The 12,984-nt window shown below is 50.1% G+C and overlaps 1 protein-coding gene across 1 annotated transcript; it reads left to right on the top strand.

Annotated features, from left to right (window-relative positions):
• Nucleotides 1-1,705: 1,705 nt before the first annotated feature.
• FGF23 (fibroblast growth factor 23) lies at nt 1,706-11,504 on the top strand. Its single transcript, XM_004279131.3, has 3 exons — nt 1,706-1,901; nt 7,534-7,637; nt 9,013-11,504. The coding sequence occupies exons 1-3, from the start codon at nt 1,706-1,708 to the stop codon at nt 9,445-9,447; spliced, it is 735 nt and encodes a 244-aa protein (XP_004279179.3). The 3' UTR covers nt 9,448-11,504.
• The last annotated feature ends 1,480 nt before the right edge of the window (nt 11,505-12,984 follow it).

Below are 12,984 nucleotides of genomic sequence, written 5' to 3'. Positions count from 1 at the left end.
ACACGGGGACGGCTCAGGACACCCGGATTCAAATCCGACCTCTCCCGGCATGAGCTGCACATCTTTGGGTGCGTTATTTAAACTGTCTACATTGGCCTCCTAATCTATACAGAGGAAGTACCTGTACCTCTCCAAAGGGTTATTATGAAAAGTGAATGAGTTACCATAAGTAAAGCACATCATAAATTCCGTAAGTGCCAGGTGTCTCTGAGATCATCATCGGAGGGGCAGCGGAGGGAACCGGAAGACCCTGTCCCGGCTCTCCTGTTTATTTGTTTTGTGACTCTGGACGTGTGAACCCCAAGAGTTCCACTTCTTCGTGTCTAAACTTAAAATATGGGTGACACCTGGGGAGTCTACCTCTCAGAGTGGCAGCGAGGTTCAGATGAGCTCATACCCGTGAAAGTGCTTTGTAAACGATAAAAACACGTGCATGGGCAGGATAACCAATGCCACGTCTTTGTGCCCGCGTCTGTATGACCACCTTTCCCATGGTGCCTTCTGTGTTAGCTGGGAGCGCCTGGGGCGGGGATCACATCGCTCCCCTCTGCCAGCAGCCCCGATCTCTAGCCTGCCGCCCGCACGTGGTCTGCACTCAGTAGAGGGGACGTGGGAAGCGCGACAGTCCCCTCGCATGTATGTTTTTCTAGAAGGCGTGCAGTGGCTTGCCCCCCAGGGGTGGCCCGTGATAGGACTGTCGCCCCACACGAGAGGGCACGTCTAGTCCCAGGAGCCAGGCCCCCCACAGACACTAAACGTGGGAACACCTGGCCTGCGGCTCTGCTCCCGGGACCCTCCCGGGCTCCGGTCCCTGGGCTTAGCCAGCAGACTTGTCATCTTCATGAGGTTTCTGAATTCACCTCCACGCTATTGGAGAGACCACAGTACCAGTGGAGTTGCCCTCGGCAGGTCAAATCAGGGAAACCGAGCAATCAAACCTCAGCATTCCGTAAAGGCGCAGGGACTCTGAGGCCTTTCTCCTTCCCTCCCGTCTCGAAACCCTCCCAAGGCTGCAACTTTGCTTTTGTGTCTCTGTCTCGGTCTCCCACATCTTCACGAAGAGGGGGTCTCAGAGGACGCCACTGCCTGGTACTGACCTGGATTCCTTCTGTATCCCTCAAAACACCCACTTAGGACTGTGCACAGACAAAGCTCTGGGCGCTTAGTTCCGGATTGGAATTAAAAAGACTGAGAAAAACAAAATGAGTGGACTTGATGGGAGATTAATTGCACAGGCATCTGTTGACTGCATGAGTGAAGCTGGATTTTTTCGGAACCACTGGCTGCCTTCGCATTTCCTGGTGGAAGTGGGGCAGGTCAGCAGACAACCCAGTGTCGTAGATAACTTTTGCCCACACATCATTCACTTTTGGGAGCGTTGGCTTGAAATTGAGGGGTGTGTGTGTGTGTGTGTGTGTGTGTGTGTGTGTGTGTGTGTGTCTGGAACCGACGTGCCTTCCGTGAGCCTCAGAGATCCCTGTATTCTCTTCAAATGGGCTGATTACAACACAGAGGATGTGGACGGTGGAGTTCTTCCTGTTTGATGTCACACTGCTACCCTTTAAAAGTCCGAGGGAAAAAAAGGAGGGAATGCAGCCTAGGAGCCTCAGGCCAGAAACCAGCAAGGAAGAGGAGAAACAGTCCAGGGAGGCCAGGCGCAGAGCCAGGGTCGGGTTTCAGACGCCACACCAGCCAGAGAGCCGCGATGCTGGGGGCCTGCCTGGGCCTCTGGGTCTGCACCCTGGTCTGTGCGGTCCACGCCTATCCCAACACCTCCCCGCTGCTGGGCTCCAGCTGGGGCGGCCTGACCCACCTGTACACGGCCACGGCCAGGAACAGCTACCACCTGCAGATCCACAGGGACGGCCACGTGGATGGCTCACCCCAGCAGACCATCTACAGTAAGTTGGGGCTCCGTCTAGGCTGGGAAGAGGGGGGACGGATCTGTGTCTCCACCTGCAGGGACTCGCCTCCTAGCTTCTCGCCCAGGATCCGTGAGTGCGTGTGTGCGTGTGTGCGCGCGTTTAAACCTTGGGAGAAGATTCTGCCGCCTCCCCAGTTACTGTGTATTGGTTTCTCCCAACAAGAATAATTTCCATCTTAACTAAAGTCCATCTTCCCACAACAGCAGCCACTTTCTCTGTGCCCTGTCCAAAGAGTCAAAAAACGTACAAAAGACAGGCAAGGAGGCTGGGAGCAAAAAAAGTCAGATCGGTCAGTAGACACTGAGTTTGGGCACATGAACTTTGGACTGGGTTAACGGTAGAGGTTGTGAAGATTTCGGTACCAGACCAGGGCTTGGAATAGATAAACCCAGAGGCCCTTTCCAGCTCAGAGCTTCTAGTATGCTGGCCTTATAAAAGTTCTCAGGGAAAATGTATTAAAGACTAGACTGTCCAGGAATCCTCTCTTGATGAGTCTGACCCAGTGCCTCCATCCATCCATCCATGCACACCCTTCATCCAACAAGCTTACTAGGGGCTTCAGTGGAACCCAGGATGCTATGAGCTGAGGAGTCTTCTCTGTGGAGCTGGAAGATCCACTTATTAGCAAATTAATCTGGTTGGGAACTCACTGAAACCACGAGACAACCGGAATGTTTTTAAAGATTAGGTTTGTGGAAAGTTGGACCACAGTCCACAACAGTCAATCAATTAGCGGTGTTTCCGATGTCCCCAGAAGGAATAATGGGGTGGGGGGATGACGGATATTGAAAAAGACAAGGTCTCCTATTTGAGGAAAACTGTAAAAATTAAGGATCCAGAAAAATGCCAACCGATTCAAAAGAGATCCAATCAGAGGAAGGGAAGAGTAAGCATAGTCTCTGTTTAATTAAAGACAATTTCTTATAGGAATAATGACTGGCCCTTTATTGTTGCACTAAATTATTCTGTCATTTTGCTGTGGCCTTGCTATACGCAAGACATTCATCTGCTAAGAGTCAAAGGACCTTAAAGCTGGTAGTGAGAGAGAGGCATGTGCAAAGCCAGGAGTTCAGACCTCTTCAGGTGCTCAGTGGATGGTGACAGGGGGTGAAAGAAAGGAGGAAGTTCTCCCCAAATGCCAAACAGGTTCCAGAACTTAGGGGGACATAGTGGATTCAGGAGTCAACATCTTGGAAGCCAAGTTTGAGTCCCATGGCAAAAATTCTGAAATAAGTCTGGATACAGCTGATGCATCCGAAGTATTGCCCGTTTTATTCAACGGATACTTAGCAGAACCTACAACGTGTCTGACATCGTGAAAAGCTCTGTGGCTTCAAAGGAAGACCAGCCCTTCACGCACCTCCAGGTTTCCAACCTTCGTGTCTCCCAGCTCATGACCAGCTTTGAGGAAACACAGTTTTGCCCTCTCGTGGAAGGCCGCCCTCACTTCAAGATGAGAGGTGATTTAAAACGCAGGACGGTAGCTTATGGTAAATTATTTTGATTCCCCTACATGGAAAGGGCTGCAGATAATTAGAGAATGCTTATAAAATTTCTCTATAATCACAGAATCCTTTTGATGAGAGGAAGCCCCCGAAGACACGGCCTGGTGGGGGGAGAGGGAGGGCTGTGTGCGGTGCCCGGCGTGGGTAGGGCTCAGCCCACTGAGTTTGCAGCATGAATCATAGAATTTTCCCTGTTACATCCACCGACCTCAGGCCCCGAGAAGGCACAGAGCGCTAGCTGGAATGAATTAAAATGACTGAGAGGAAGCAAAGTGAATTGAACTGATTTCAGATTTTTTTTTTTTTTTACAGAAATGTGATTTTGTTTTGTCATATAAAGAACCTACTAAGCCTTGTGTCTCTGGCAATTAAGGAACCTGGGAAGGGACTGAGTCAGGGGCGAGAGAGAGACACTTTTGCTAGTTTATATAACATTTATACTATTCAGATCAGTTATCATGGGCATTATATATATAGATAGACAGACAGATATACACACTAAGATAAAAAGTTACCCCAAAAGGAAAGAAGAAACACGGATGCCTGTAGCTCCGTAGGACAACTAAGTAATAGGCTGGAGAAGGATTTGTAATGACCTCCCCGATGAACGCAAAGCAACGGTTTCACATTGATGGAAAGGCGTGGAGTGTTTTTTCCCCTCCTAATTAATTACAGATTTCCAGTGAAATGTGGTTCACTTGATTACTGTGCTCTGCTAAATTCTTGATTAATAGTTGAGTGCTCAGCCCATCTCTGGTTTGCTGATCGTTGTAAAATTATCTGCCTACAAGATTCAATACCCTCGTGACTTGCAGCTGGTGTCAGGGAGTGTGTCTCCAATGTCTGTCTCCTTCCTACTATGAACAAGGCTACCCTCCCACTCTCCATGAGCCCCACTTTGTGGCAACAGCAGCAAAGAGATGCTTATTACCCCTGGTTACTATTACTCCCTGGCTCCTGGTCTTTTTATTTCCTCTCCTTCCCCAACGTCACTTTCTTGTGCCGAACGTGAAGCCGAATTATCCCTGGGCTCTCTAACCCTTCAAAATGTTATCTTTCTTTGGGGGAGCTCAAAGTCCTTTACATCCATCATCTTATTTATCATTTATTGACCATGAGACTAGAATAGGGCAGATAATTTTCTACTTTTATAGCAGAGATTGAGGCAAAGTGGTAATAGTAACAATCACCGGCATTTAGAAAGTGGGTTTATAGCAGATAAAAATATTATCTCCTTACACCCCAAAGACGACCAAATGAAATAAATGATTCTACTCCGTATGAGAAAACAGAGGTTCAAGGACTCAGATAACTGGCTTGTGGTCACACAGGCGGTAAATGACCTCGGGGAGACCTGGACCCGGGTCCCCTGCTTCTTCTGTATCACGTGCACAGACACGGCATCACGAAAGGAAATGTCCTTTACGCCTGCCGGGCTCCAACAGGTGTGGTCCCAGCGGCCAGCGGTTGGTGCCTTCTTTCTGCCAAATGCTGCCCTTGGGCCGGGGCAGACCTGCCTCAGTCACCTGCACGGGGAGGACAATCGGCTCTTCCATTTGCTGGACTTTTGCGCCGGCTCCTGTGGGTTTGATTCAAGCCTGTGCGTCCCCACGGCAGCAGCTCCCGGTGCCCCTGAAGGCTGTCTTCTGTCCTCACTGGCCCTGGAGACAACGCACACTGCTCACAGGGACCCAGGCATCGGCTGGCAGCTGGCAGGGTGTGGGCTTATCGTCAGGGGCAGGCCAGCCATCCTCCACAGGGCCTTCCACCTGCTAAATGTTTTCAAGGCCCTTTTTACAGCATCATCCCATTTGATCCTGGCTGCAACCCTGGGAAGCAGGCAGGACAGCTGTGATTCTTCTCTCTTCCCAGCCGAGGACGCTGAGGCTCGAGTGATGAGCTGCCCAAGGCTACAGAGGTAGCACAGGGCATAAGAGGGACCAGAATCTCAGCGCCCCAGCTCCGGGCTCCTGGCTCAGCCCCTCTCCCCTGACCCCCTCGGGGGTACCGTGACCTGGGGGCCTCATGGCCGTGGCCTGGATCTCGGCCCTTGACTTCATCTTCTGAGGCTTGTCGTGACGTCAGCTGGAGACGAGCTCCAGGGCTGTGGGCAGAAGATGTTAGGGTCACTGACCTGAGTTTCCTGAGTTTGAATCTTGCCTTGGTTTCCTCATGATTTAAATGGGGAGGCTGCTACTTCCAATATTAATACTGGTGACATTAACAACATAGCTGGTTTTGTGGGGGGAGGTTTTTGGAGGTGGGATTCTTTTCTTATTTATTTATTTTTGGCCGCGACCCATGGCATGTGCGATCTTAGTTGCCCGACCAGGGACTGAACCTTCACCCCCTGCAGTGGAAGTGCAGAGTCTTAACCACTGGACCACCAGCGAAGTCCCACAGCAGCTATTTTGAGAGTTTAAAATGTGTCAAATACTCAGAGTGCAACATCTCAAAAACAGTTACGAAGTGTAATTTTTTTTCCCCCCAAGTAGACTGAAAATTCATCAGGGAAACAATTTCTTCCATGTTCCTTATGTCTCTCTCAGGCCTTCTCTCAACATTAGCCATAGATCTGAGACTCACAGGAAAACCCCGTTATGGAGTATTTAATATCTTCCGCACCTCCCATGCCCCACCCCACTTCCAGAAGCTTCCCTCAAGCCTAATCCTTAGCCGAACTTGGAAACCAGTGACCTCTCCTCTTTGGCCCTCTGCCTGGGCTTGTTCCCAGCCTCACGGCCTCTGCCCCACATCACTCTGACTTCTCTGTGCTCAGCTAGTGTCTAGTACTGCCTGCCGCTCTCCTTGGAGGGCTCTGTACTGAGCCTCCGTGGGGGTAGATCTGGGCTATGAGTCACCCCACGAGGCACCATCACTTACTGGGCACAGATGCCTGGCGTTTCCACCCTCTCCAGGCTACATTTCTAGAAGACTCGACCCCCTGCCTGGGCTACCTGCCTGGGAACTGTGAGGCCAAATGAGATGTGTGGGGAAATTCTGTGGTCGGCAAAGGGAAGAGGCCCCAAGACCTAAAAAGATGATTCTAGTAGAAAATGTCAGGTAATTAAACAGCATCTGGGGAGGACGTCTTGCTGAATTAGCACTCGTATCACACCTCTTATGGTCTCATTGTACCCTTGCTACAAAACAGAGACTTTAACTACTCACTGGTACTTGTTAGACTTGCACATCCCCATGGGGGTGGGGGGTGGGGGTCACGCTTAAAACTGTTGTCAGTTACTCAGGGTGTAGGTAGTGTGAATGGGTTTCAGGCCTTTGTCCAGGGCTAGTTTTTGAGAGGGGCTGCACCTGGGGGCACCACCAAGTGAGAAAAGGACCAAGAATAGCGATGAAGAAGCAACAAGTAATTCCCTGCGTCCCAGGATCTACTCGACATGGAAAGATACACCATCTGCTTCTAAGTGGCTCACCCTAGGGAGGCACCAGACATGTGAACTTATTAGGGCAGGTGAGGAGATACACGCTCTGAGAGAGGCGAGTCGGAGCGGCTGAGAAGAACAGGTCATTCTGATTAGGGAGATTAGGAAAGTCTCCATAAATTAGTGACCTCTGAGCCTGGCCTTGAAGCGTGAGTGACCTCGATAAGCAGAGGGGGGAGGAGAAGATCCATCAGAATACAGCTCTTGACACACAAAGGGTGCTGACTGCTGTATCACTGACTCCTGCACGGCTCCCTGGGTGGAGGGTCAAGCTGGATGCTTGAAAGACATCTGGGCATAGATTTAAACATCACAAAAGCAGAAGGCTTGGGAGGATGTGACCACCACCACAGACATTAAGAAGTATGAGACAGGCAAAGGGGAAAATAAACAGAGTCCAAGCAGAGAGAGAAACACGCTGGTACAGGTGGAAGAAAGCTGGGAGTTCAGGGTGCTCCTTACAGGCAGGAGGAGACGCAGGAGGCAAGGGGGGGATGGGGGGAGGGGCGGGGGAGGGGAAGTCAGAAGAAAGAGGCTGAACAAGGACAAGAGGAGGCTTCTGTGAAATCATCACCACCCTTTAGATCAATCAAGGGAGGGTCCTTGGAGGTAGGGGCTGGATGTGAAGCCAGGTTTTGACTTGAATGATTTTCTCCATAGGTGCCCTGATGATCAGATCTGAGGATGCGGGATTCGTGGTGATTACAGGGGTGGTGAGCCGGAGATATCTCTGCATGGACTTCAGAGGCAACATTTTTGGATCTGTGAGTTTCTTTGTGTGCTGGGTAATTCTTTGCAAATAATTATCTCATTGCTCTGGCAAAATGTAGAATTTTATAGCTTAAAGATTCCACTTGCACATTACCTGGGTGATGTTTTCACTGAGTACTTTTTTCCATCTAAGTATCAGATGCTCAGGCTTATACAGCTGAGGTCTGAACCCAAGCCATCTGGCTTTGGAGCATCTGGGCTCTCAGTCTCTAGTCCTACCTGCCCTTTGGTCCCCATTTTTTAACTAGCACAGCACCTTGTCTGCAGCCCAGGTCCTCAAGTCACATACGTTCATGTTGGAAAGTCCATTAGAAAGAAAGGGTGAGAAGCCACTGGGGTCTCATGATCTTGTTACTAGATATCCTTGACCTTGGGCAAGTCCCCTATTTCTCTCAACTTCAGTTTCCTCACCTGGAAAAAGTCAAGTGGGATGGACCATGTGCCCTGTGGGGCTCCCCCAAATCAAGATCTGTAACGAACTCCCTCGGCCCCAGCTGTGATGGCTGGTCTTTTGGACTGGCGGGCAAGGGCTTTCCCAAACTACAGGGCGCGGCATATTCCAAAGCACGGGGGGGCATTGGACAGAAGCAGGGCTGTGCATCTCAGAAGCTCCTCCCACCAGAAATTCCAAGAGAGCAATGACTTTCTGTTTTACTTACTTCTGTGTCCCAGCACCCACCATAGTATCTGGCCCAGAGTACATAAATATCTGTTGAACAAATATAGACAAATAAGTACATAAATACCTGTTGACCGCATACAGGCATATACAGAGTCCCCTCATCTGTAAAATACTTACTTCGTGGACTTCTGAGGATTAAAGGACATCCTACGTAAAGGCCCTAGCAGGCACTTAGCAAAACACAGCACCAGTTAGTGGCAGAGTGAGGGCTCACGTGGGTCACCTGGTGATGAAGTTCATGTCCCTTAATTCCCAAACCCTGTTCTGCCTCCGAGGGGGAGTCTCCTTACTTATGTGCGGCCCTACAAACCCCAGCCCACCTTTGTCCAGGTGAGGAGACAGACCGAAGCCACCTCCGAGCCAAAAACAAAAGGCAGAGAGAGGGCAGGCCTCCGTCCAGAAAGCAGACACAGAGGCGCCGGCTCCGTCCAGCCCGGCCCCAGGCAGCCAAGTGCCGGCGGCGGGTCCGCAGGCGGGGCCGCGAGCTCCCCAAGCCTGTCCCCACCTGCCAGTCGTAACCGCAGTTTGGAAACGAGTGGAAATCACTTTTGCTCAGCAGGGCACGACGGGGTTAAAGGCAAGGCCCGAGGAGAGTGGGTGGGAGAATTGGGGTCCCGGGATGGAGCTGGTCCCATCCAGCCCGCCGAGGACTTCGGCCTCACCCGGTCGCCCCGCCCCGCTTTCAGCATCACTTCAGCCCCGAGAGCTGCAGGTTCCGGCAGCGGACGCTGGAGAACGGCTACGACGTGTACCACTCGCCGCAGCACCGCTTCCTCGTCAGCCTGGGTCGGGCCAAGCGTGCCTTCCTGCCGGGCACCAACCCGCCCCCGTACGCGCAGTTCCTGTCGCGCAGGAACGAGATCCCGCTGCTGCACTTCGCCACCGCGCGGCCCCGGCGCCACACGCGCAGCGCGCACGACGGCGGGGACCCGCTGAGCGTGCTCAAGCCGCGCGCCCGCGCCACGCCCGCGCCCGCCTCCTGCTCGCAAGAGCGGCCCAGCGCCGAGGACAGCGGCCCTGCGGCCAGCGACCCGCTGGGGGTGCTCCGCGGCCACCGGCTGGACGCGCGCGCCGGGCCGGGGGGCGCCGAGCGCTGCCGGCCCTTCCCCAGCTTCGCTTAGGGCGGCCCAACTCGGAAAGCCAAAACGTCTGGGGCGCGGGCTGGAGGTGGGGCGAACCGGCCCCGCTTCCTCCCTTAGCGGGAGGTCCCCGGGGATTGCCCTTGGAGCGGTGGCGCCCCTCGCCGTCCTCCTCCCACCTGGACGCGCTCCTTTGGGAGAGAAAGGGTTCCCTCACCCCCAGTCCTTCCTCTTCCCTCTCCTCTCCTCTCCATCAGTCTAACATTAAGAACAGGGGCTTAGCGAGTTGACCAGCCGGGAGGTGAAGCAGGGAGCCCAAGCCAGCGGCTTCTCCACCGCCCCCTGCTTTGTGCCATCTGCCTGGACCCTGTCGGCAGGGTCTGAGTTTGCAACCTTGACCTGGGGGATTAACAGCTCGACTGAGCAAAACCCATGAAAATCCTAACCTCAAGCCTTCGTTCTTCCTTAAGCATCTCCGGAGAAGGGCCGTCAACAAGACTGGGGGTAGGCTGGTCAAAACTTAGCCAGAATGAGCACCCGGAGGATGGAGGCAGGGATCAAGCTAGAGACGCGAGCTCCTTACAGGATGGCCCCTTGCCCTGCTCTGTCCCTCTGTGCAGCCAAAGCCCGGCCCAGAGTGACGCTGCGCTTTCCCATGGCCCCTGCCTCTTGGCCCTACCTTTGGCTTGAGTGAATTGGGCCTGAGGAGTTTTGGTCTTGGCTCCTGAAAATCTACCCTGCTAGGATTTGTTTTTCAAAATGGAAATAAATTCAAACTCTCCCAAGAGGCCCTTAATTAAACCTCTGCTTTCAGGCTGAGTGGTGATCCATTCTGGATGAATCAGACAAATGTTGCAAGGAGGGGCCTGGTGACAAGGGGACTGCTCTGGGCTGGGTTTTTGTGCCAATTGTGTCTTTTTTTTTTTTTTTTTTTTTTTTTTTGTGGTACGCGGGCCTCTCACTGTTGTGGCCTCTCCCGTTGCGGAGCACAGGCTCCGGACGCGCAGGCTTAGCGGCCATGGCTCACGGGCCCAGCCGCTCCGCGGCATGTGGGATCTTCCCGCACCGGGTCACGAACCTGTGTCCCCTGCATCGGCAGGCGGACTCTCAGCCACTGCGCCACCAGGGAAGCCCCAATTGTGTCCTTTTGTGAAGTGGCATCGGGGATTCCGGGGAAGGAAGCCCAACCACCAGGGATCACACTGTAGGAGTCAGGAAAAGCCAGCACTGTCAGCTCTTCACCATGACCGCAACCCGCCCTGTAGCCGTGGCTAGAGGCTTAGCTAAAACACTCCTAGGCGGGCGTTACTCCACTTGGACGTTCTGGGGGCACCAAATGAAGACAGCTTTCAGTCCCAGGAGCCCCAGCGCTACCCTGAGGAAAACCAACCCTCACAGAACAGCTGAGCACCAGGCAGGGGGAGGCTGATACCTTAGTCACCCTCAGGGGCCCCATCTCCTACCTCTATTTAAATGGCCACCTGAACAGCAGAATATGCACGAGCAGAGTAGATGCGAACAGCAGCTCCCTCCCAGTCACCTTCTCCCCCTGCTGCCATCACGCACCCGACCTTAGAAACGGATCCATTCTTTTACTTATGAGAGAAACATTGGCCGACTGCTCTCACCTATGGTTTCAGGCTGATCTTGAAGGATGAGTTCCTATTTCAAAACACTCAGACTGTGTATAATAACTATATAGCAGTGCACGGCAACTACTTTCTTTATAGTTTTCATTTTCCGTTCGAGATACTATAGTGTATAAAAGCTACTGGAAACCTAAACGGAAAGGACTTCGGCAGAAAACTGGTTCCTTGGGGTTTTCTCTTTGGCAGAGCTAAGAGAGCCTCACAATGTCTTATGTCACTTAGCACGTGGCAATATTTATTTATTTATTTGGAAGATTTTTGCCTGTCGCTCTATATTTATGGATATTTATAAAAATGTAACACCACCTTTTTCCTTTCTTCTTTTAAAAAAATAAAATTTATCTCAGCTTCTCTTAGCTTTTCCTTTTTGTATTACTACACGAAAGTACATCGAACTATGAGAATAAAAGGAATTACGGGAGGAGTTACGGGAGGGGAGCACTGGGAAAATCTAGAGGGAGCAAAGTTGAAAATTTTCAGAATTTTAAAATAGTCAAGGTTTTTTCCATACACAAATTAAGTCAGCAATTTTGCCTAATTCAGACAGAATTATTGAAAACAAGGAAAAAATTTTAAAGCTGGATTTCTGATCACTCTAGCTTGTGTTTCCTTTAAAGAGAGAAATTTTTTTTTATTTGAAAAATACCCACAGACACAGCCACCTCAAGATCCCAGTAAGCTTCTAAAGAAAGAGGACACATTCCAGGCTCTGGAAGAAATAAGGGGAAGTGGCCCAGAGTCAAGAGAAAATTCAATCGCTAGAAACCAACCGTTAGATTCCCCAGATCTTGGAATTAGCAGCAGGAACGTTAAAGCAGCTATTATAAATATATTTAAGGGTTTTAAAGGAAGGAGTGGTAATAAGGAACAAAGAGATCAGGAATCTCAAAAGAGAAAAGAAATAATAAAAGGAACCAAGTAGAAATCAAAAATTGAAAGGTACAATATCAGAAATAATAAATTTATTAAATGTGCTTAATAGTAGATGGAAGACGAAAGAACAGTCATTGAAGATAATAAAGTTAACATGTAATCTAATCTGAAGAAAGAAAAAATATGTTAAAAAAATAATGACCAGAGTCTCAGTGATCTGTGTGACAATATCAAACTGTCCAAAACATGTGTACGTGGAGTCCCAAGAAAGGAGCGGAGAGAGTTGAGGAATAATATTTGGAGATACAATGGCTGAAATTTTCCCCCAATTGATGAAAAACTAATGTACTGATAAAAGAAGCTCAGCAAACCTCAAGAAAAATAAAAACAAAGAAAATCACAGTCAAACTGTGATGTGAGTATATCACAAACTTCTGAAGGCAAGGATAAAATCTTGAAAGCTGCTGAAGAAAAATGAAACTTTAGGTGTACGTGAACAGCTGTGCGCAGCTGAGTTCTCACCATAAACAAGGGAAGCCATAAGGCGCTGAAAAGCTTGAAAGAAAATAAAGCTACATGCCCAGAATTACATATCCTGCAAGAACATCCTTCAGAAGTGGGGAGGGGGAAATGAAGGTGAAGTAAAAACTGACAGAACTTGTTGCCAGGCTGAAGAGAAATAACACCATGTAGAAAACAAAGAAGGGCAGCAGAAATAGTAAAAATGTGGGTAAATTCAAACAACTACAAATATGTGATACACTTTCTTCTCTTGGTTTCTTTAAAATACCACTTAAAGCAAGAATTACAACACTGTACTGTGTGGCAGAACTTCCACACGGGATGGGAAGGGTAAATGAAGGAGACGGTTGCAAGATTGTAACACTGTACGTGAAAGTCATACAACATGAATTCTAAGTAGACTGTGATAAGAATATAGGCATATTATAATTCCTAAAGTACCTCCAATAATAAAAACAATGAAAGGGGTGTTGACAAAAGCCATTAAAAGTATTAAAAGAGAATACTAAAAAAATACTCAATTATCCCAAAAGGA

The sequence above is a fragment of the Orcinus orca genome, chromosome 11 (genome assembly GCF_937001465.1).
Source record: "Orcinus orca chromosome 11, mOrcOrc1.1, whole genome shotgun sequence".
Taxonomy (NCBI): domain Eukaryota; kingdom Metazoa; phylum Chordata; class Mammalia; order Artiodactyla; family Delphinidae; genus Orcinus; species Orcinus orca.
The sequence above is the reverse complement of the archived record's forward strand: the minus strand, read 5'-3'. Positions and strand labels throughout refer to the sequence as shown.

What these genes read in the sequence shown, in the direction of transcription:
- FGF23 (XM_004279131.3), top strand. Translation starts at nt 1,706, where the DNA reads ATGCTGGGGGCCTGCCTGGGCCTCTGGGTCTGCACCCTGGTCTGTGCG. An exon ending in ACCCCAGCAGACCATCTACA is followed by an intron (nt 1,902 to 7,533) that starts GTAAGTTGGGGC and finishes TTTTCTCCATAG; the next exon opens with GTGCCCTGATGATCAGATCT. An exon ending in GAGGCAACATTTTTGGATCT is followed by an intron (nt 7,638 to 9,012) that starts GTGAGTTTCTTT and finishes CCCCGCTTTCAG; the next exon opens with CATCACTTCAGCCCCGAGAG.